Source organism: Vigna radiata, chromosome 7 (assembly GCF_000741045.1).
Source record: "Vigna radiata var. radiata cultivar VC1973A chromosome 7, Vradiata_ver6, whole genome shotgun sequence".
In the NCBI taxonomy this organism is placed as follows: domain Eukaryota; kingdom Viridiplantae; phylum Streptophyta; class Magnoliopsida; order Fabales; family Fabaceae; genus Vigna; species Vigna radiata.
In genome coordinates, this window is record NC_028357.1 from 48875303 (window position 1) to 48898529 (window position 23227).

Consider the following 23227-nt stretch of genomic DNA (forward strand, 5'->3'; position numbering starts at 1 on the left):
AACATCCTAGTTGCAGGTTGAACTTATCCTAACAAACAAAACAAGTTTTTAATGGTTTGTTCTTTGAATAAAGCTTGCGTCTTATAGATGAAGTATACTAATTTTTTATTTTGCTTTGTTATTTTCAATCGTTAATTAAAATAATAGGTATATTGATAACGATTGATTTCACATGATTTTGTGTATATATTTTGGTGAATAAATCAACTCTTTCAACACTTTTACCTTGTTTTATACTAAAGTTTAGTGTGTTTTCTAGTTTTCTTGTGTTTTCTTGTGATAACGATTGATTTCTTGTTTTTACCTCTAATATCTTTATTTGAGTGTCTGAAATAAATGAGAAGGAAGCAATTCTAGTGGAGGAAAACAAACAAGAACTCAAGAGAACATGTTTTGGGACAATAAAAGATCAATTTGAAGCAAATACCCATGTTGGACGCCTTTGGAGCAAGTAGATCTGCAGAAAAAGAGAAAAAAATGCAGTGTAGAAAAATCAGGCCTGGCCCCCCCAGGAAGGGGGCTGAGCGTCAATGCAAATCTTGCGCCCCGGGCCCCTCAAGAAGGGGGCTGAGCACCAGCCTTCGCGTAAATCTCGTGCCCAAGCACCCTAGGAAGGCGGTTGAGTGTCAACGATGCTGATGTGTCAAAATGAGTTATTTAAACATGGGTCTCGCGATTTTTTAAGCATTCTTCTCCTCCTACGCTTCATTATTCACCTAAAGAGATTGGGAGAGGCCCTTGAAGGCTATCTGGGGTGTAGGGAAGCTCTCTCACTCCTCCTTGGGTCTTCAAGCTTTATCAATGGTGATTTTGCCCCTTTTGGGTTGANGAAGAAGATGAGTCACGAATTGGAGATGGAATTGCGAAGGGAAAATGCAAATGGAGCATGGAGTAGCTGCCAAGAACCTTGGGAAAGGTTGTGCATCTTTTCTTTGGTTCCAATTTCTTCCATATCTCTTCAATTTTGTAGAACCCTAAGTTCTCCACCATGGAGGGCTTTTTCTATTTGTTGAGATTAGTTGTAAAACATGAAATTCTTATATATTTTGTGATGTTAATGATATATGGTTTTCCAATTTATGTTAGTATTCAATTTCTATTCTTAATGCTTATTTTGAATTGATCATCCACGTATGAATTATGGTTCTTTATGTATTGAGAAATATGATTTGAACCTAAAATTAAAATGGAATACCTATTAAATGGAATTGAGATATTTGTGGATGCATATGAAAATATCTCATTCATTGGCTCTAATGCTCATTTGTTGTTAGAAAGATTGAAGCAACAATATGTTTTATGTCTTATGTCCAACTATAAACATGCAATTTAATTTTTACGATGAACCAAATTGTTAAATTTTATGACTTAATCTATGAACCAAATTGTATTGGGAAAACAATACGAGAAGTTTGAGTATATTTACTATGTAATAAAAAAAAATCTGAGTACAGAAGATTTTTTTTTTCATTACCAAAACAACATATATTTTCAAAATATTGGATCTATCAAAATAAAATTACACTTTTACCCTTTTAAAAAAGTTATTTTTTTTTTTTTTGTGAATCCAATATCTTACAGCCTACCTGTAAAAAGATTCCTGTGACTAATTTGTCTTCATGGCCCAGGTTTGCTATACAGAACAAAAACTCTGTACATATCCCACTTTCAAAATAATGCATACAAATTGACAAATTTAATATATATGAAAATTTGTTATTAAATAGATATGGGTATTAATATTGTATAATTTATTTTTCCTTTTGGTATTTTATCTTTTGATGATTTTATTTCAAAAAGTAATCATAAAAAGGAAAAAAAGAATACTCCCACTTAACTTAAAAAAATAAATGAAAAGAAAATAAAGAGTAATATACTTAATATAAATAAATTTTATTATTTTAAAAAACTCTTAGACAAGGACAAGAGTTCCATAAATATAACAGAGAGTAATTTAAAAACATTAAATAAATCTATCAATTATTTATAACTACACAATTCATTAATAATTCACTCTTATCGATATAACTCATTGTATTATGTAACCTTTTTAAGTATTTAAATTTAATTAATTTACTATAAAACTAAATACTAATAAACTCATATAAATAATTTTTATGAGTTTAATTATATTTTTGAACAATTTATAATTATGCTATTATTTATATATATAACAGGATGATAACATCTTTCTAGTTTATTCATTTCTGTTTTCACACATAACATGAATTGCTTGAGAAGTATATTAAAAAAAGGGAGAGACATAAAAAGCTATCATCAATTACCTTAAATTACATTGTAACAGTAGATGTCACATTTTTATATTCATTTTGATATATAATATAAAGAAAATAGTCATAAAAATATAAAATTATATATATAATTTTTAAAAAAATAAAAAATAAAAAAGATAATGTCAAATAAATTAAAAAAAAATTAAATGTGTCAAAAAATATTTTTCTAAATTATAATAATACAACACATTGTTTATTTGCAAGGAAATTAACCATAACTGTAATAATTAAATATCATCAATAATGTTGTGGTTCTCTTGATATGGATTTGTGAAAATAAGGAAGAAATTTAAAAAGTCATATAATTGACCATTAACACTTTGTATGATGATAATTAAGCTGGGTTCCTAGACAAAGAATGCATCAAAACAGTTCAGTTGTCTTAATGTGTTACTGTCTATAGAAAAGTTCCAACATTATGATAGAAAAAACTTTAAACCATGATGTTTGGAAACATAATTGATATTTTTAAGGTAAAAGATATGGGATGATATATAAGTCACACACATAAAGTAATAAAAGACAAAAAGAAAATTTTATGAATTAAAGAATATAATAAAATATAAACTTTAACAGTGATGTAAACTGAATCTTTTACCATAACTATTATTATTATTATTATAATAATAATAATAATAATAATAATAATAATAATAATAATATGTTTTGACAAATTTCGAGCTGAAAATTAAAAAATTTGTGAAACAAATACCTAAATACATGGAACAGTACTTGTAGTCAATCATAGTGTATAGGAAGTGAAGTGAATGCTTGACTTTAAAAGGGAAAAAACAAAATAAATGTTAATGAAAAATTATATATAAGACGTTATACAATTTTCTAAGGTCTGATATTTTTAATTTCATTTTTTACCTCCTGAATAGACCACTTTAGTAACAAGGATGCCTTTAAATAATAAAAAGTTATAAACAATATTATGATATTCTCTGTCTATTTTTTTTGCTAAGTGTGATGAAAAGTTTCTTTTGAAAATTAAAGACTATAATATAAAATCTGACTAATAAAAATCAGATGACAAGTAACAACAGGTACAAATAAAAATTACATATATTAAGAATATTGTTTATCATTTATTTTTATTTTTATTATACTGCATTAATTATTTAAATCAAAATATTTTCATCTAAAACATATTTCATACACTTGATGATGAATATACTTAATTTAGATCATCTTTTACTTTTTATATTTTGATAATGTTGGGGCTTTTAATTTAGTAAAGGTAAAAATCGAATTTAAATTAGAATTCTCTTTAAGACTTAGAATATGGTGGGAAGTGAAAGGAGATAAAAGAAAAAAAAAATTAAGGTAAAAAAATTACATTAAATTTTCATACATGACATTTTTAAATAATGTTAATGTCAATTTAAAAAAATATATTAAATTGACTATATTCATATTAATTAAATATTTTTTTTAAATAAAATTCATAATAAATAAAACAATAATATTACTAAGTACTCAATATATAAAGAATTTTTTATATGGACGAATGATTCGATTAAAAATTAAGGTTTTTTTGTGATGAAACTTATATGACTTTGATTGTGTCACTTTATCATTTACCATGAGAAAGTTGAGAATTCGTCATGAATGATATAGTGAAATAAAAAAAAAAAAATCAAACATAAACTCACTAAAAGATTTACTCGTGTAAAAAAAATGAGAGTAAAATATTTATCAAATTAAATAAAATAAATAACAAAAATCAAAGCTCAATAAGTTGTTAAAATATACTTTAAAAATTATAGAGAGACACAATGAAGTTTCTGTTTTAATTTGAGGATAAATATGATAAAAATAATTATTTTATATATAAGAGATGACACATTTTATAATAAAAAAATAAGAAAGATATGAAAAGAAAAGAATGAACCTTTAGTTAACAAGATGGATACAATCTTCTTTATAATAAAACAATTGAAACACATTTAATTTTTTAAGGAAACTTGTTAAACAAGTCATAATTGAATTAGTTTTATGTAAAAGTGAGATTAATTGATAATTAGATATTCAAGATAGAAATCTTTATAAAAAATTTTGATACCTTGTAAAAAAATTGTGATATATGTAAAATATATACTATTTGTTTTTACAGTATTTAACATATTATTCAATTGAAAGGGGAAAATAAAGAAATTTATATTTAATTTTTTGCTTGGAAGACATTCTAATTTTTCATAAGAGTCCTTAAATTTATTTACAAACATGAAAGAGTCGTAAATTAAATTTATATAAAAGTCCATATTTAGAAATTGATTTATTTCAATTCATTTTAAATTTAACTTAAGGCAAAATCAAATTTAAGAAAAAAAAAACAATAGTTAAGTTAAGGGTAAACTTTGCACAAACATGAGCATCCTAATGCACATTCTCTAAATTATTATTTTGATAACAATTGTATTTCCCTGGAGATAAAAATTTGAAGTTTAATAAAGAATAATAGTTTTAATTATATGATGTATATACAAAAAAAAGTTAAATGGCAGGAAGTAGGTTTGAGAATTTTATACAATACAAAGGATAAAAATGTTTTAAGAAAAAAAAAAAAAACATTGAGACTAGGTTTCTTTCAAAGTAGACTTTGAGGGAGTAAGAAGTAATTTTGAAGTGTTTCTGCGAGAGTGTAGGAATGCTGCAAAACCTACTCGGTGTTAACCAATCACCTTCGACGATAAAGCGAATTTTCATTACACAATTAAGCAGACAAGATCTAAGTGGAAGCGAATGAAAATGCATGAATAATTTGTTTTCGTTCGATTCGGCCAAAGTTGAAACGAACCAATCTTCACGCGAGTGTTGGAAGTTTTTGTTATCATACACTGTGCGACAAAACATTTTGAAATTCAATAACTTCGAGTCTGAAGAAAGTAAAGAAGAAACCAGTTAGTTGGAACTTCATAATATGTATGGGAATAGATCCCGAAATCCCACAGTAACATCATAACATAGCGCTGTGTTCCTTTAACCTTTTTATTACCACTTTTAAGGAAGATCTAACATGTTTCAGCCACGTGGAGCCAATGACATCTACTCATGTTTCTTTTTTTCCTCAGCGACAACGCCTGCCCACAACCATGAACAAGATTAACTAATTAATTATCTCGTTAAATTTATTTTTTTATTTTTTACGTTAGGACAAATGCATAGTCTCCACCACACAATGTCGTATCGCTTTTCTTACCACCACTTATGCAATCTGCACTAACATAACCAGGTTTAAAAAATCTTTCATTTATCCTAGTTTAATCTAATATTGTATAATTTACAACATTGTATAATAAAATTTGTTTATATTGTGGGTGGTGGGACTATTTTCTATTTTCTCAAAAAATAATATTAGAGTATTGGTTACTAAAAAAGTAATTTACAAATGTTAACAGTTAATAATGTTACAGTTTTTTGTGTTTTTTTTAATATTTGGGTAATTTTATGACATGTTTGGCGGGTACACAGATAATAAACCAAGCCACCCTTTCTCTTACCAATGAAAAGAGTGTCTGAAAGGGAAAAAATCAAAATAAATAAGAAAAGAAGCTTAGAAACTGAAAGAGAGAGAAAATAGAGAGAGAAAGAGAGCAACTAATACTGTGGAAGAAACATAGAGGCAGTGTATGAGTGAGTGACTGAGAGAGAAAGAGAGAGAAAATCCAAACCAGTTTCTCACTCTTTTGATCGGAACCTCTCATTCCTACCTTCAGGTTGAGTCCCTCTTTTCTTCCCTTTGGTCCGTACAATGGAGCGGTACGGCCGGGCCAGCGAGGGGTCGCAGTCTGATCCGTCGCCGGAATGGACCGTGGCCGGCGCCGACGCTGGCATCGAAGGTGACTCTATCTACATTATCTGTTATTCCCTTCACGATTCTCGATTTGCTCTGAATAATGCAGAGTGTGGTAATAATGGAAGTAGGTTTGATCTTGATTTCGCTAATAATGCAGAGTCCTCGTGGCAACACGGATTGGCAGCTGCCGAATCGTACCCTCTGCGACCCGATGAGGCTGATTGTATCTATTATTTGAGGACGGGATTTTGCGGTTACGGCACACGGTGTCGTTTCAACCATCCCCGTGACCGTGCTGCGGTAATAAATAAATCTGCTTCTTCTTCTTCTTTCTAGTTTCTCAGGGTTTTTGGTTTGTTGCTTACTCCTGTGTAAGTGTGTGTCTCCAATTTCGCCTTTGATCTTGGCTCTGTGCAGTTCGGTTTGTTGAATTTTACTTGTGTTGTGGTTTAATTGAACTCGGTTGGGCGAGATTTAGAGGTCTGCATTGGACACTATGATCGAATGATGTTTCCTAAGTTGAAAGTACTTCTGCATGTTTTGTTACTTAGGTCATCGGAGCTGCGGCGAGGACTGGAGGGGAGTTTCCAGAGCGCGTGGGGCAGCCTGTGTGCCAGGTTTTTTAATATGGCTTTCATTCATAGATTCTGTGCTGCACCTGTATTAAATGGTTACATTTGATTGGTGATACTGTAAATGCAATTACTTTATGTTTTACGAAATGACGTGTTCTGGTATTTCTTATAATAAATGTCAAGGTTTGGGTGAAAATTGAGATTGACTTCTATTTTTGTTCTGGTTGTCTTCAATGCTGGTGGTCTTCCTTATGTGTTGGTTGTATTGCATATGCTCGTGGTTGAACTGCAGTACTATATGAGGACGGGATCATGCAAGTTTGGTGCATCATGCAAGTACCACCATCCTAGGCAGGCGGCAGGCGCTGCTACCCCTGTGCCGCTAAATTATTATGGATATCCGTTGCGAGTGGTCTGTATCGGTCTATGTTTATTGCGTAATATTATGTGTTCTCTGTGAATGTTGGGATCACATTTTCTTAATGAGGATGGAAGTTTGATTCAACCTATTTTTCATGATTAATAACAGGGCGAGAAAGAGTGTTCCTATTATGTGAAAACTGGACAGTGCAAATTTGGTGCAACTTGTAAATTCCACCATCCCCAGCCTGCAGGTGTCCAAGTTATTTCACCATCACCGGTTCCCGCAGTTTCACATCTGCCTGTACCGGTACCTTCACCGGTATATCCAACTGTACAGCCCCAATCTGGTCCTTCGCAACAACAATATGGTGTACTTGTTGCAAGGCCTCCTATGCTACCTGGCTCAGTAGTTCAGGGTCCGTATGGGCCTATGGTGGTGTCTCCTGCCATGGTCCCTTTTTCAGGTTGGGGTCCTTATCAGGTAGGTTCACTATGCGCTGCTTACTCAAGTTATGTGCACATTTACTAAAGCTTTTAAGCACTTGGTGCAGGCTCCTGCAACAACCCCTGTAATGCCATCTAGCTCTGCGTCTAATGTTGGTTCAACACAGCTTTATGGGATAACCCCGCTACCTTCGTCGCCAGCTACTTTTACTGGACCTTATCAGCCTTCTGGTTCCTCAGTTGGTCCTTCAGGTGCTATTCAGAAGGAGCATCCATTTCCAGAAAGACCTGATCAACCCGAATGTCATTATTACATGAAAACAGGGGAGTGCAAATTTGGTCCATCTTGCAGATATCATCATCCACCAGACAAGGGTGCACCTAAAGCAAATGTAATCCTTAGTCCTGTGGGTCTTCCTTTGCGTCCGGTAATTTCAAGTTCTTTGTTCTTTGGTGCTTTATACTGGCTTGTCATAAAAAAAGGATCACAGTAGGAACCGTTTTTTATGCTAGCTCTTTTTTAGGATACCTTTCTATTTTAATGTATTATGCATTCATGTTGGACTACACATTCTGGTGGTATTTAGAATCGCCTTCTAGGATTTTAGAATTTATACTTTGTACAACATCCATTATAAGTGTGCTTCTGGATCCTTCTTTAGGTTTAGGTTTTGTTAAATTGTAGTGTATCGCCGTAATACACTTATATCGGTATGTTAACTCCTTTTTCAATTCTCATTCTATGGATATGATCTTTGACTGGCCAGGGAATATTTTCTTATACAAACTCTTGAATGATTGAAACTTTTGTTCTCATCTTTAAAATTGTATGTACTAAAACATAACACTTATAATTGAGATAATGTAATACTTCTCTGGTTAGTCTCTCTTGATGAGTTACTTGTCCTTGAAGAATGGACGAACCAAAAGCCTACTGACACCTTGCGCTAAAATTTTATTTCATCAAAAGAGAGTGGGCAGGGCAGCAAGGATCAATAACCAGATAATCCCTAGTCTCATTAATATATATGCCAAAGTTGTTTCTTATTAATAGGTTCGATTATTTTGTTTACAGTTTTATTGAATTTTAAATATAGTCCTTTTACTTAAAATTTCAGAATAGATTATTGGTTTTCCGCAAGTTTCCAGCATTTAGACTCTGTTTGTGGATCTTTTCGGTCATGTGCAAGCCATTTTGCTGTTACAACTTATACAGGTTTCAGGGACACCAAGTACAAAATTTTATAATTAGGAGGGATTCAATTAAAAACTAAAAATTATGGGAAACTATTTGAAATTTCCATAAAGTTTTTGGAACTTATAATGTAATAAAACTCCATGAACACTATCATTTTACACCTTTTGTTTTTTACTTAGTTTAAATATAGCATCAAGTTCTTTTCAGTTACGTGTTCGACACTGTGTTTCTAAATGCAGAATAATTTATTAAACCTTATGCATCGCCATGACATCAATGTTTTCATTGTCTGATTTATACGTCACGTGCTATTTCTTACTTATTTCATTCTTATTGGATGTTTATTATATACATTATGTGAAGCTATTTTTCGGTCTATTGGAGTATTCCGTGTTATTTTCTTTGTTTGTATGCTGGAAATTTATCTATTTATGAAATGTCTTTCTAATATTAAGTTGTGATTCAAGAACCATATGAGTATTGTGTGGGCTTTGGCTTTGTATGGAATTGGTTGACGTTGTTTGTATTTTCCTGTAACCTTTGTCGATACCACGAATTTCTGGTTATGTGCTCTGTTATCTGTGGTTGTCCTCCTTAGAGCTTTGTCGATACCTTATTTCTATTGGTAATTTCATATTTCATTCTTGTGATTTTGGATTAGGGGCGCTTTCTATTTTCCATACAGAAAGCAGATGTTGATGTTTCATGGCATGCTTCCTCGTGTTATTTTACGAGAACATATTCCAGTCTTCGTAGGCTAGACGCTAATGATCTTTTTGGCTATTATTTTGTTTTCTGGACTGTTTGAAGAATATACAAGTATTTGTTTGTACTCATTATGAATTTATTTGTTTAAAGGACTGTTGATGCAATGATAAATCTGCGTATTCTGTTTTCCTGAATTCTTAATTGTTAATTGTTGGACTTTGTGTTTGATAATCAGGGGGCACCGCCTTGCACTCATTATACACAGCGTGGAGTTTGCAAATTTGGTTCTGCATGCAAATTCGATCATCCTATGGGATCACTTAGCTATAGTCCATCTGCCTCTTCCCTGGCCGACATGCCAGTTGCACCCTATCCTGTGGGTTCCTCAATCGGTACTCTTGCTCCGTCATCTTCATCCTCAGAGTTGCGGCCTGAACTTGGTGGAGGAGTCAGTAAGGAGTCTGTTTCGTCCAGAATGTCTTCAATGAGCACATCAACCGGATCAGTTGGTTTGACCTTGTCAAGCGTTGGACCCATTTCTCATTCAGGCACCCAACCATCTGCTCAGAGTTCCAGTTCTTCAGCAACTACCAGTGCTACCACAAGTAGCACTGTCTCTCACACTTCAAGCTAAGCAATGTGAATGAATTCCTCATTATCACTCCTTTTTATCTCAATTTTTCAACCGGCCATCATCACTCAAGGAGGTTCTCAAATAGGTTTTATTTTTCAATTAATCCAGTTTCACATTCAGGTCTAGCACACTTTCCCACCAATTGTCCGTGTCCATATAATCTTTCTGTGGCCATCCTTTTTATCTTGAATAAACCATGGCCAACCTTGAGAGTTTTAGCAACCCATACACGCACCTTGCTTTTGGATAACTTCAAAAGTATCTGCAACTCCATCATGCACATGTCCATTCACATCTCCAATTTTAGTAGTTTCTGGTGCTTATATATGCTTCAATCTTTTTTGATGAGAAAATTTCTGCCCGGAGTTTCATTGACCATGTGTAATCCCTCTTCACATGAACCCCTTTTGCATTTGGGAATATATCCAAATCCTTTCCTGGAAGGTCCTGTTTGCCACCGTTCCCAAGTTATCCAAGGTTTGACGTGAAGAGTAGTAATCAGGAGACTACAATGAGGCTTCACATTGCTATCTTTTATGATTTTAGATACACGGTGATGTTGTGACAAGTAAAATCCTTGACTTTGGTACTTAAGTTTATTACAGAATACATATATGAAGAAAGACATTTAAATTAACACATTTTAAAGTCCAATAATCTTTTTTTCACTGTCATTTTACCTGCTCAAGCTTTCCTGGGGGATCAGGTATCGTTCTGCGGATTTCCTTTTAATTCTTTTCATCATCCATCCATCCTCCATCCCCCATTAGATTCCGATATCTTTATTGTAAGATGATTGTACTTATCAATAGAATACGCTTTACTCGAGCTAACGAGCGCAGCGCAGCGTGGCACGCGACAGAACATGCAACGCAGTTCAGAGTCCGATATAACTACACGTGTTCTTATTTCTTGGCCGCTTCAAAGTTGAAGGACAGGTGTACTGCACCTTCCCTGACCAACCGAACCGCCGTGACATTAAAAAAACTCAATTAATCAACCTTAAAAATCAAATATGAAACTACAATTAATGCCGTTTTCCATTTTTTTTAGATTAATCAAACTTGGTTTTTCCTTATTCTATTACGAAGGTATCTACTTGTACTTAGTATCTCTGTCATTGGATGGCAGGATTTTTATCAAGATGAAAAAAAATCAGTCAGACGAGAAAAAATCTATTTTGTTCTCAACTCCTACTCATTGATCTTCATGTTCAACTAACAACTATTATCAACCTCATTTAACAATTCGCCTCTTCAAAAGGCTTCATCTATACTTATATGTTCTAATATATTTATAAAGGTACTTGCTGCTTACTTAAATACATATGTATAAAATAATATTTAAACTTTAGTTGATAATTATGATATAAAGGTTATGAAGGAAATCTTGCCAAGCCGTAAAAATTGTAAATATAAGAGATGCAAACATATGTTATACTTTACTATGACTGCAACAAGAAAACGTATATATTAATTTAAATTATCCAATGAAGAAGAATAGATTGTGAAGGTAATATGAAAGAATTATAATCACGAATTAGGTGATATATTAATATGCCATTCATATAACAAATTAAAAGATAATGAGCATGACGTTTGTATTCTTTGGATTAGGTTTCAACATTCTTCAGAATTTGTTATATATATATTTTTTTGTCACCATTATGAGTTAAATATATTTTTAGTCACTTAATTTTGATGCAAAATTAAAATTTGTTTTTATCTAAAATTTTAATACATCTTTGTCTTAAACTTCAATGAATGAATATATTCTTTTTAACTAAATTATGTTAATTTTTTTTATATGTCAAATATATTTCTTACTAGTCTTGAATTGTTTACTTTCTTTGACACGTTTTTATTTTAATGTTAATTGAAAAACATGTTAGCACGTTAATTAAATTAAAAGACTATATTTATTTTTTAAATTTGAAGATTAAAATATATCAAAATTTCGTATATAAACCAATTCCAATTTTACATTAAAATATATAGACTAAAAACATATTTAATCCTATATTTTTAACAAAATAAAACAAGATAAAATTAATAATGATGATTACACAAAATATTATAACTTGTAACACAAATCAGTATGATTCACTTTTGCTTTACCATATTAATCCACTAGCAACCTGTTAGTATGTGTATATATTAGAAAGACAGATCAAAAGAATTAATATATTCACATCATTATAAATAATAATGGAAACTTAATTCGTAAAGTTAATGATTTAACTTTAAATACTATGATATATTTATATGTCTCAAATAATGTATTATATACAAACATGAAACTTTGACCCGACCAGACCCATCACAGGTTGGTTAATTAGTGAGCCAATCAAACCCAGTTTATTTATTAGTGAGCTGAAAAAATTTGAATCACGGGTGGATAGGTTAGACTGGTTGGCTCACTAGCTCACTTAATTATAATTTTTTTAAATAAAAAATAATAAACTTCTTTAATTCAAATCTAAATATATCACACGTAATCAAAAAACAAGCACAAAAGAAGAACAAATAAGTTTTTAATTTTAATAATTTTTGTATTACTTGTACATCTATAATATTAGAGTTTTGAATAGATAAATTCATAATACTTTTCTCTCTTGAAACATTTTTTTTATCTCATCTACAATATAATAGAAAAAATATTGGGTCTGGTTGGGTTGAAAAAAAATGTATTTTTTTATGCAGGTTAGTTTTCAACCCGACTCGTTTAAACCCGGCTCATCCGAGTTGAACCCGTGATGAGTCGGGTTGGTTCACCAACCACCTAATTTAATTTAATTATTTATTATTTTGTGCTAACTAATAATATTGAAACACAAAATAATAAATAATTAAATTAAATTAGATAGGTTGGTGCGCCAACCCAACTCATCACGGGTTCAATTCGGATAAGTCGGGTTCTAAGTGAGTCCGGTTGAAAATTAACCCGTATAAAAAAATTACAGGTTTTTAAACCCAACTCGGCTCAAACCCGTGGGGGGTCGGGTTGGGTTGAAAAAAATGTATTTTTTTTATTTTTATGTGGGTCAATTTTTAACCCGACTCATTTAAATATGGCTCATCTGAGTTGAACCCATTGTGATGCGAGTTGACCCACCAACCCACCTAGTTTTATTTTTATTAATTTATTATCTTATAAAACCCTAAAAAATACCATCTGACTCATTATGCGGATTGTATTGTACTTTTTTTTATTATTTTGAATTGTCTTGAATTTAATATTATTTTGGAAGTGAAATTTATGTATATTTGAATTACTTAAAGTTTGTAATTTTTTTTTTACTTTTAAAAAATTGTAATTAAGTAAGTCAGTGAGTCAACCCGTTTAACCTATAGACCTGTGATAGGTCGAGTCAGGTTCAAATTTTTTTGGCTTGCTAATAAATGAGTGTTGCTCCCTCCACCTCCCCAAGTGGGTCCTGTACCTCCCCACTATTTTAATTTATTTTAAAAATATTCTACATCTCCTAACTATTTTCTTTTATTCCAAAATTACCCTACACCTCCTCACTATCCTTAACAATCTTTCTCTTTGTCTCTCTACATTAATGGAGCATTAACATGGTTAAGAGATTTGGATTTGTGATATATTACAAAACATAAAATTCACCCTCTCTCTACATTAATGGTGCATTCACATGGTTAAGAGATTTGAATTTGTGATATATTACAAAATATAAAATTCATTCACAGAAAACTTCAATATCAGTACTTCCACTATTTCCATTTTATAAAATTAAAAGTTAGATGCAAATACAAAATAATAAACATAATAATATTAATAGTAAATAATATATATTATTATTATTATATACTAAGTTTATAATGATGAAAGAACTAAATAAATTCTAAATCTTTAACAAATATTTTTTTTATATATTTTAAGTATTTAATAATATTTTTATATTATTTATCTAATAAATTAAATATTTTATTCAAGTTATTTGAGTCAAACATGTTGGTGAGTTAAAACATAATATAATGTTAAAAATTATAGATATTATATGTAAAAAAAACACACACATATATAAACATTTTTCTAGAAATTTAGAACAATATTTTACCATTTACTAAGTAATTTGAAAAGAAAAAAATATAGAAAATAAGATTGAATCAAACTTATTTAAGAAAATATATCACAAGTTCAAATTTGAGTTATGTAAATGTTCCATTAATGAGCCATGTAAATGCTCTATTAATGTAGAGAGAGAAAGAGAAAAATTGTTAAGGATAGTGAGAGGTGTAGGGTATTTTTAAAATAAAAGAAAATAGTGGGAAGATGTAGAATATTTTTAAAATAAATTAAAATAATGGAGAGGTGCAGGACTCACTTGAGAAGGTAAAGGGAGCAACACCCCTAATAAATGAGCTGAATTGAGTTGATTCACTAAATAATCAACCCATAATGGATCGGTCAGGTCGGGCTAGATAACCCGTTTTAACAGGACTAATTTTGACAATACTAAATAATATTCAATAGTTTATAATATAGTGTGCTGTTGAAAGATATGATTGTTTTATAATTTATGTAACTAAAATGAACCTGCAATTACTTTTAATATTTAAACATTTTTCTATAATGGTAAAAAATGGGAACTTCTTTAATATATTGTTATAAATCACTTAATATCAATGATCTACAAGTTCAGCATCAAATATTTTAAAATGGTTTTTTTTTTCATAAAACCAATTTATATGAATCCAAGTTAAAAATTCTGATAACGTATATAAATTATTTCAAAAAGTATAAGCTAAAAAATTAATAAAAAATGTCATCATAGTAAAAAATTAATAAAAAATATCTTATTGTAGTGTGTTATTTATTCAAAATATAAATAAATATCTGTTACTAAGTATTATACGTTTCTATGTTTTCTAAAAAAACATACATGATTATTATCAAAATATCATGTTTTAAAATTTGAAAAACATGAAAATTGCATATGATCAATAAAACATAATGATTTAGGTTCTTTTTATGGGGTTATTAAAAACATCTAAAGAAAGTTGCTCCATTGCAGAGATAATGTTTAGAGGTGTTTATATGGAGAGGAGTAAAAATGAATGATTTATATATGTAAGTTGATTCCATTAGAAAAAAGTGCTCCAATGCGGATGCTCTTAGGTTATAGTTTATAGAAGTTAAACCACTAACTAATAACTATTCAAAGCTTATTTCAGTATTAGTCATGTTTTGTAGTAAAGTTATGTTAAAAAAAAAAAATACCTTCGTAGTTCTGACTATTAATCCTAATTAAAAAAAATGATTTTGGTTTTATATTATTTTTAATTTTTTTTATGTTTGAATGTTTTTATCATAGGAACAATTTAGTAATAAACGTTATCATTTTTGTTTATATGACAAAAAAATACTTCTTTCACAGAACTTTTTAAGATTTGTGTTTTTTGATTTATATATAAGTAAATTTGTGGTTATGAAGAACATTATAGTTATAGTTTTTTAGAGAAATTGATCCTAATGAGATGTCTAGAATTTATTTGGTAAGTATTTTGTTATAATTTGATCGAAAAAGAAAATGCAAGTGATATTGGTTAATAAAGCAGAGAAGTATGATTTTTGGTTTGAAAGTTAAACCTGTTTTAGAAGGTGATGAAAGAAAAGAGAAAAAGGAAGAGGAAAAGAAGGAAAAACAACTCATTATCTAATCAATCAATAGTCAGAAAAAGGGAATGTACTGCAAGCAATAGATTAGAATCGCGGGTTATTGGCTTCACAATATGTCTTTCTGTGAAGCTATATATGCTGTTTGATGGATATGCTTGTGCCATCACCACCTTTATTGTACCCAAAAGTTTAGGCAACTAGCCCAAAACAAGGATAAAATCATCCCATCAATATAAATAGGAAACTTTTCTTCTTTACATTCTTTTTTGATTTTCAATAACAAGCTTTCTATTGCTATTACTATTGCTATTACTATTACATTAACATTAACAACATTAACATGTTCAAAGAAAAATCTGCCATTTATAAGAGGAAAGGGTTTCCATTGATTTGAAAGTGAGAGGTGGTAGTGGAAAGCTCAAAAGCTAAAGAGCTCAGTCACCCCATCATCATCATCATCATCATCATCATGTGTGCAATTTAGTAATTACATTAGAAGAAGGAAAAAGGGTTGCTATAGACCCAAGTTACAAGGAAAATTAAAAAGAAAAAAGGTACAAGTGCATGCAATGCAAGTACATAAGGGGCTAACTAAGACACTCCTTGATAAATGCACCTCAGTCTGAGACTCAGAAGAGTGGGTATCCCAAGTCTACGTCCCCAAATGGTGGAAGTGATGGAGAACAGGTAGTAGAAGAAGCACACTCATTCATTATACCATAGCTTGGACTTGGACTTGGACTAGGACTCTGATCATCACTCATCGGGTACAATGCATCCATGCAACCATTTTCCACCCTTAATGGGTTCTTAAATATGGCTGAAAGTTCACTGCAGTTCCAATCCCATGACTGTTGATCATCCCATGATCCTTGACTCACTTCACTTGGATAACAAAACTCTGAAAAGTTTGAGGCCATTCCTCCCATTTCTTCAGAGTAGTAGTACTGTTGATGATGATTAGTACTCTCACTCCAGTTTGTGTTAGCCTTTTCATCGCTCACATTGCTCTTTCTGGAGGCAGCAGGTCTGAAACAGTTATCAGGAACTATGCATTCCAGATACCCTGAGTTGGAATCACTGGAAAAGAAGAAACTATCATCCTGAGCCGACCCATACGTGGTTTCAATTTCAACAAAGGCGTCATTGTTCAATGGGGAGGGGTTTCCAGTGTTTGAAGTGTGGACAACCTTGGGGAGGCTGCTATTCTGGTTGTTTGGTTGTTTGGTGTGAGTGGTGTTAGAGAGGAACTGTGAAGGTGGGAGGAGAGGTTGAAGTTGAAGTTGGACTTGAACATCCTCAGGAGAAAGTATAGTGTGGAAGTTGATGTTGTCGGAGTAAACAAAGTTGGTTCTTGCCTGGTTTCCTTTCATGGAGAGAGCAGCTCTGTCATAAGCAAGAGCTGCTTCTTGAGCAGTGTCGAAAGTGCCAAGCCAATGCCTTTCTTTGGTTGTGGGGTCTCTGATTTCAGCAGCATATCGACCCCAAGGGCGCCTCCTGACCCCAAGGAACCTTCCTGGCTCTGCTTGCTTCCTTCTGCCTCTTCTCTCACCAGAAGGAGATGTGTTGCGTTGGAGAAGAGAGAGACACATTTGAGTTTGGTTGGGATCATATCCTTTGAAGGGTGTATCTGAGGTTCTAGAGGTTGACATGGGTAGGGAAATGGCAAAGAAAATTTGGAGTGAAATGAGGTGAGGAAATGTGAGTGGGCTAGGGGGAGTTAAATAGTGTGCCAAATGAAGAGAGGACAGAAGAGAATGGGGACTAGGACTTAGGAGCAGTGCAGTGCAGTGCAGTGAAGGTTATGTTATGTTATGATATGTTATGATATATGATGAATGGTGAAGTCTTTTAAAGACTGTGACTTGATCATGGAAGGAAGAAAAAAGGACATTTTGCAGATGTCATTCTTTGGAGACCATCCTCCCCTTTCCACCTACTTTTTAAAGTCTTTCTTTTTCTTATTTCTATTAAACCTCTACTTCTCCATCCCATTTAGTTAAGACTCACAACTAAACAGTGAAAATAAAGATTCCCTTCACTTGTCAAGTACCTTAAATGGGGCTCTACACACTGCACTTTTGAGATCTTATTTCTTTGCAACAGTCACTTTCTTTCTAGTTCCAACGACAGCATAAAATGTGTCTTCTGTTTCTTAGCAATAACAAGCACAGACACATCCAATGAGTTTCAAAATACACAATTTACATATTGGAGTTCAATAATGTAAAAGTTAGTGAGGTAATTATTACATCAGGGCCATGCAAGCTATTGGGATTTGATAACAATTGACAAAAATTAAATCTCTATTCACATCAGTTCACGTGTAAAGGCCCAGCTAATCAACTAACTACCTGGAATTGACCTCCTAAGCTCTATTGTGCTATTTCCAACACAGGGAAAAAGATAATGAAAAAAAGAGGCATGTTTAAGCACCAAAAAGAAAAAAGCTTTCCCTGTAAATTACTATTTTTACTTTTTAATTTCTGTACAGACAGAGATCTAACATAAAACCTCTCTCTCAGTTTTTGCTCTAGACTTGATAGATATTGACCTATAAGGTTACGTTTTTGAGATAATACATACGCTGCTGTTTTTAGAGAACTTTCCTGGGTGATTGAATGATTGGTGTAAATGAAATCTGAAATTTTATTATGGTGGAATCAGTCCCTGACAAAAACCAGAAAGGGAAAAACAACCGCGTGGTTTTGTCTACGTACATACTCCTTGAGAGTCTCAAACATTTGAATTTGGAGGTACTAATCTTAGCATGACATTCACTAGCTGCATGTATTATTATGCACATGTGAATCCGCGTTTTATGCAAAATAATCAACCAATTACATCGGAGGTTCTTGTTTGCTTCATCATTTTCAAAGGGAGCAGTTAAAATCATCTCTAACTACACACAAAATTATCAAACAATTTTATATTGTCTGAGCCTTCTCTGTCTTGTGTCATGGAAACAACCCCACACTCGATTACAAAATTAAAAAGTTCCCTTTTCAATGGCCCACAAGACAAACTCTTAACTTTGTTTGTTCTATATTTATATATGCACATCATGTTTCACATCCAAATAGTAGATTTTCCCATTTTCTTTTTGGCAGTTCAACTGTAGAACTTCTAATTCCAGTACAAGAGTTTATTTGGGCCAAACTGATCATAGCTGTTGACCATGGTCTTAGCTTAGTGCCCTGTAATGATTATGTGACTCGGTCAGGTAAACTAAATTTCTTAGATAAAACTGTTGATCAGTTCTTTTATTACTGAACTAGAATTTGGAAATCCAAAGAGTTTTGGATGGCACTTAACTTACACTGTTCAGTTTTCACATCCTTGGGCAACATTCTAGAAGATTTTAGTTTATTTTGAAACTGCTTTGTATTTGGACCTTTTTCAGGATACTTACAACTGTATATTACACAGATTATAACATTTTTTGGTGGTAGCAGTGTTTATGCTAAGATGAACTTAACTTATGATTCTACACTGCAGAGTTTTAAGGCTAGTGAAGGAAATGACTAATGGCATAAAATTAAAAAAGATAACAAAAAACATGCCTTTTTGGTTAATCACCTTTACTATCTCTGATCTCCAAAAGCCAATATTAAAAGGGTGTAGTCAAAAGGGTAATGAAAAGTTTAAAGGAGATTAGCAAGTTGGGTTGGATTAAACAGCCCCCACAAAGCTAAAGCTAGTGGGCACATTTTTATTAGTTCACAGTTCCTACAAGGAAAATTAATGTAATTTAGTACTGCCTTAAATAAGTCTGCAATCACATGCCTATAAGCATTGGAAATAGCACAATGCTAATCATACAAAGGGGTCAAGCCGTTTTGTTGTTCTCGGCACATTATTTCCTGGTGCCAATTCTCTTTTTTGACTATCATCTTACTGATTAAGAAATCCAAAACAAAAACATTTCATTGAAAAAACATCACTAATATATCTCTGCAATGACTTTCAATGCAGTTTTTAATATGAACTTCAACTGAAAAATCCTGTTTAAAACTTCTTAAGCAGTAGGATACTGATTAGCAGTGCACATGTAGGCTCATGAAAAGATAGAGATGTCACACGGACTCAACTACATTTGTTTAAGATTGATTAGTCGTTTGTGTTTGTTAATTGATTGGGGTTTGAATCCAATACGCTTGACTCATCCACTAAAGATTCCAAGAGGCAGAAAGATAGTATGTTAGCTCCATTTGGGCCCCAGAGAGAAAGAGCAAAATATTAGCATGGTATCATAGTGCTCTCGTGCATCAAGACCACTTAATGACTACTGATATGAAAGAAAAGAAGACACAGCAATAGAAAATTCAGAAAATGGGCTGATAAAAAGGAAAGAAAAAAGACCCTGATTGGAAAAGTATAGATAGATTATTACAGTGGTGGGTAATTAAGGAAAGAAGTTGATTTGAAGAGAGGAAGAAGAATGAAATGTAATGGAAGGTTTTGGAAGTTACCATTAAGAAAGAAAAAAGGTTAGTCAATGGGGTGTCTAAAAAGATGTGACTTTGAAGTTGGGTTGGCAAAGGGTACATATTGACAAGGTGCTTTAGACATCCCTAAAATAGATGTTTTTCTTCCATAATGACCAAACAAGACCGCAAAGAAAGGTAGCTCTGATTGTTTATTATGCCTTGTTTTTTATTTTGTCTGAGATGGTTTTTAGCACGTAACTTTTTATGGTCAGAATGGAATTGTGCACATTCTCCAAAAGTGGCACACACTTTTTTGCTAATGTTAAAGGTCGTCCGGGATTTAGGGAAAAAGATAAACATGTTTTTTAGGACTTGGATTTTGACGGAAGAAGAAACTAAGTAATGATGTTTAATTAAGTGACAAGTGTTCTTCGAAGCACTTTTGGTTCAAACCTGTCCCATGTTAGCTTTTCATGCTTCGGCTTCTTTCTGCTCACTCGTGTCCTTCCACAAACTTATGTTTTTTCTTTCGAATTTTAAACCCTCTTCTTTCCATCCAATTATGCATTATTGTTGCTTTAGTCAAAGTCACATTATAACATGCAAGCCTCTCACGTGATTGGAGACAACAATCAAACTTTTCAAATCAAAACTTAGGTTTAAAGTAATCAAATTCTACATTACACCCTTCGCTTCTCACTACAACCTCAACATAAAAATTCTCTAAGTTATTTGATATTATTATAAATTCGAAATACCTAGACTTGTTTAACGTTGTAGTAAGTATGAGGAGGTGCATATATTATTGTTTATGTTGAAGAGTAGGGACAAAGTGTGTGATTGGTTGTATTAAATATTTAGATATTGATCTTAGCCCTTCGGAATAGCACAAAGTCTAAGCATATAATGAGAAAGGGAAAACCTTTTTCTTCTCTCTATTTAATCATTTTCATAATGACAAGATAAAATTTACAAGAGTGTTTTTTTATTTGTAATTAGAATGAAAATTTGAAAACCTTATAATTATTTCCACTATACTCTTATAATATATTTTTTAAACTTTTTAATTGTTTAAAAATATCTGTGGGGGATTGGTTAGCTGCATTTGTCATTGTTTATTAGGGTCTACCAAAGTCACATGCCTTCATAAACCAATTACTGTCTTTATTAATGATACTTATTTCAGTTGTATAAATTTATTTGTGTGGCCCTCACAAGTTACAATCACCTCTTTTTACTTTATATAACCAATCATTTTCTTTTGTGTGGTGATACAAAATAAGAGTAAATAAACAGAAAGAGAAAAATGACTAAAAATAAGGGAAAATGAAAATTTTTAAATCAGATATAAAACATTAAAACGATGAAAAGTGAGATTAATATTTTTATTTTTAACAATTTTATTTTATTTACTATTTAATATCTCAATTATTTATTGTAATAAATAGAAATATAAATAATAATAAAAACATTTATGACACTAACATAAATATATATATTATTAAAATGTTATGATAATAATTAATTTGAATTTATTTCTTATTATATCTGTGTAGAAAAACATGACATATTTTACTTTTTCAATTTCCGCATTTTCCAATGATAGCTTTTTTTCTTCCGCTTTCAAACTTCTTCCAAAGACTAGTGATAGATTTGTTCTTAATGATAAATGTTTATAATAGTTAATTAACACTTTTAAATAATATAAATAAGTTTATGTGGTGTTCAATCATGATTAGATTTGTTTAAAAAGGGAATGAAATTTTATGATATTTCATATTAAAAAATTTCACCATGAAAAAAAATCAATTGGTGAATAAAATTAGGCATATTTCAATTATTATTTTGAAAAATATTTTAATAAAATCCAAACTTTTTTTATATATTTACAAATTGTTGGTAATATTTAATATATAATTTAATAAATAAATAAGTTATTACTCTTTTTTTAATGAATTATTAGACAGATTGTTATGTGTGGTGAGAAAAGTTCATATTATTTTATTTGCCATATACAACGAAACTGTTTTTTCTTAAGGACAAAGTTGAAAATGTCTCAACTTAAACTTTTTTAATCTCTTATTTATTTATAATTTTATGCTATATTGTTATTTTTCATTATAAAAATTGTTTGGTCGGACAAATCTTCTTTGATAAATATATCTATTTTATTATTGTTATTATTATTATTTTATATTTTATAACATTCTTAGAGATAAAAGTATTATTTTACTCCATTCATTGTCTCTTTCATTAAAAAAATTAAAGATAATATTTTAGAATATGTTTGTCATGAATATTTTTACTTTTATTTAAACCTAACGGAGTGAATTGTTTTTCCTACTAGTAATAACAAATAAAATTTATATTCAGTGAAATAGAATTATATTTTGTTATATTAAAGTTATCGATTTTTCTGTTATATTAAGTGATGCTTTAAATCTTCTACCTCTAAAACATATTTCTGATAAAATATTTTGTATGATAACATTTATAAAATAATTTATTATATTAAAATTGCTATTGAGTTATGTAAAACATTTGAACTAAAATATGCATATATGGAAAAATTTATTTTAATATTTTCTGTGAAAAAAATATTTAATTTCAAACGAATGATAATAATAAATCTATTTTATTATTAGATTCATCAATTTGAAAATATTGTTTATGACATAAACTTGAAAGGAATTATTTTACTTGAGATCTTGCTTATGACTTGTATGATTAAAAGTTGTCTCTTTTATAATTTTATTGTGCTTAAAGTTTAAAACATAAAACTACAAATTTCTTTTTACGGAAGTAATTACGATAATGGTAGTCATGGCAACTTTGTGATGTAAAGATAAAAAAGGTATTTTTTTGGGGGTGCAGGAAGCAATAGCCGAACTCTAAAGCAAATGGGCTGTTTTTGTGATTGGGCGCCCGTTGGGGGAAACACACTTTAACGAAATCTATTGCTGCCATCTCATCTAATCAAATTTTAATCTAGATAATTGTTCTTTAAACCTCCTTTTTTTATTATTATATCTCACTTTTTTTTACTTCCAAAATTACCCTCTCTCTGAACTAATTTAAAGATTTGTGTACCCTATTTTTGAAGTTACAATCGTGGATGTGACTTCAATTTATGCAC

At 31.0% G+C, this 23227-nt stretch overlaps 2 protein-coding genes across 2 annotated transcripts; one reads left to right on the forward strand and one right to left on the reverse strand.

The window, feature by feature from the left end:
* Nucleotides 1-5825: 5825 nt before the first annotated feature.
* Nucleotides 5826-10659, forward strand: LOC106769184 (zinc finger CCCH domain-containing protein 34). Its single transcript, XM_014654692.2, has 7 exons — nt 5826-6139; nt 6254-6396; nt 6648-6713; nt 6964-7083; nt 7201-7515; nt 7586-7906; nt 9620-10659. Exons 1-7 carry the CDS (start codon nt 6052-6054, stop codon nt 10016-10018), a joined length of 1452 nt encoding a protein of 483 aa, XP_014510178.1. The 5' UTR covers nt 5826-6051; the 3' UTR covers nt 10019-10659.
* Nucleotides 10660-15930: 5271 nt separating this feature from the next.
* LOC106767998 (ethylene-responsive transcription factor ERF086) lies at nt 15931-17599 on the reverse strand. Its single transcript, XM_014652963.2, has one exon. The coding sequence runs from the start codon at nt 17311-17313 to the stop codon at nt 16291-16293; it is 1023 nt and encodes a 340-aa protein (XP_014508449.1). The 5' UTR covers nt 17314-17599; the 3' UTR covers nt 15931-16290.
* Between the last annotated feature and the right edge of the window lie 5628 nt (nt 17600-23227).

Excerpts from the sequence above, each read along its gene's own strand:
- LOC106767998 (XM_014652963.2), bottom strand. The coding sequence starts at position 17,313 with ATGTCAACCTCTAGAACCTCAGATACACCCTTCAAAGGATATGATCCC.
- LOC106769184 (XM_014654692.2), top strand. The coding sequence starts at position 6,052 with ATGGAGCGGTACGGCCGGGCCAGCGAGGGGTCGCAGTCTGATCCGTCG. Across the intron at positions 6,714-6,963 it reads TGGGGCAGCCTGTGTGCCAG|TACTATATGAGGACGGGATC; the intron begins GTTTTTTAATAT and ends GTTGAACTGCAG. Across the intron at positions 7,084-7,200 it reads ATGGATATCCGTTGCGAGTG|GGCGAGAAAGAGTGTTCCTA; the intron begins GTCTGTATCGGT and ends GATTAATAACAG.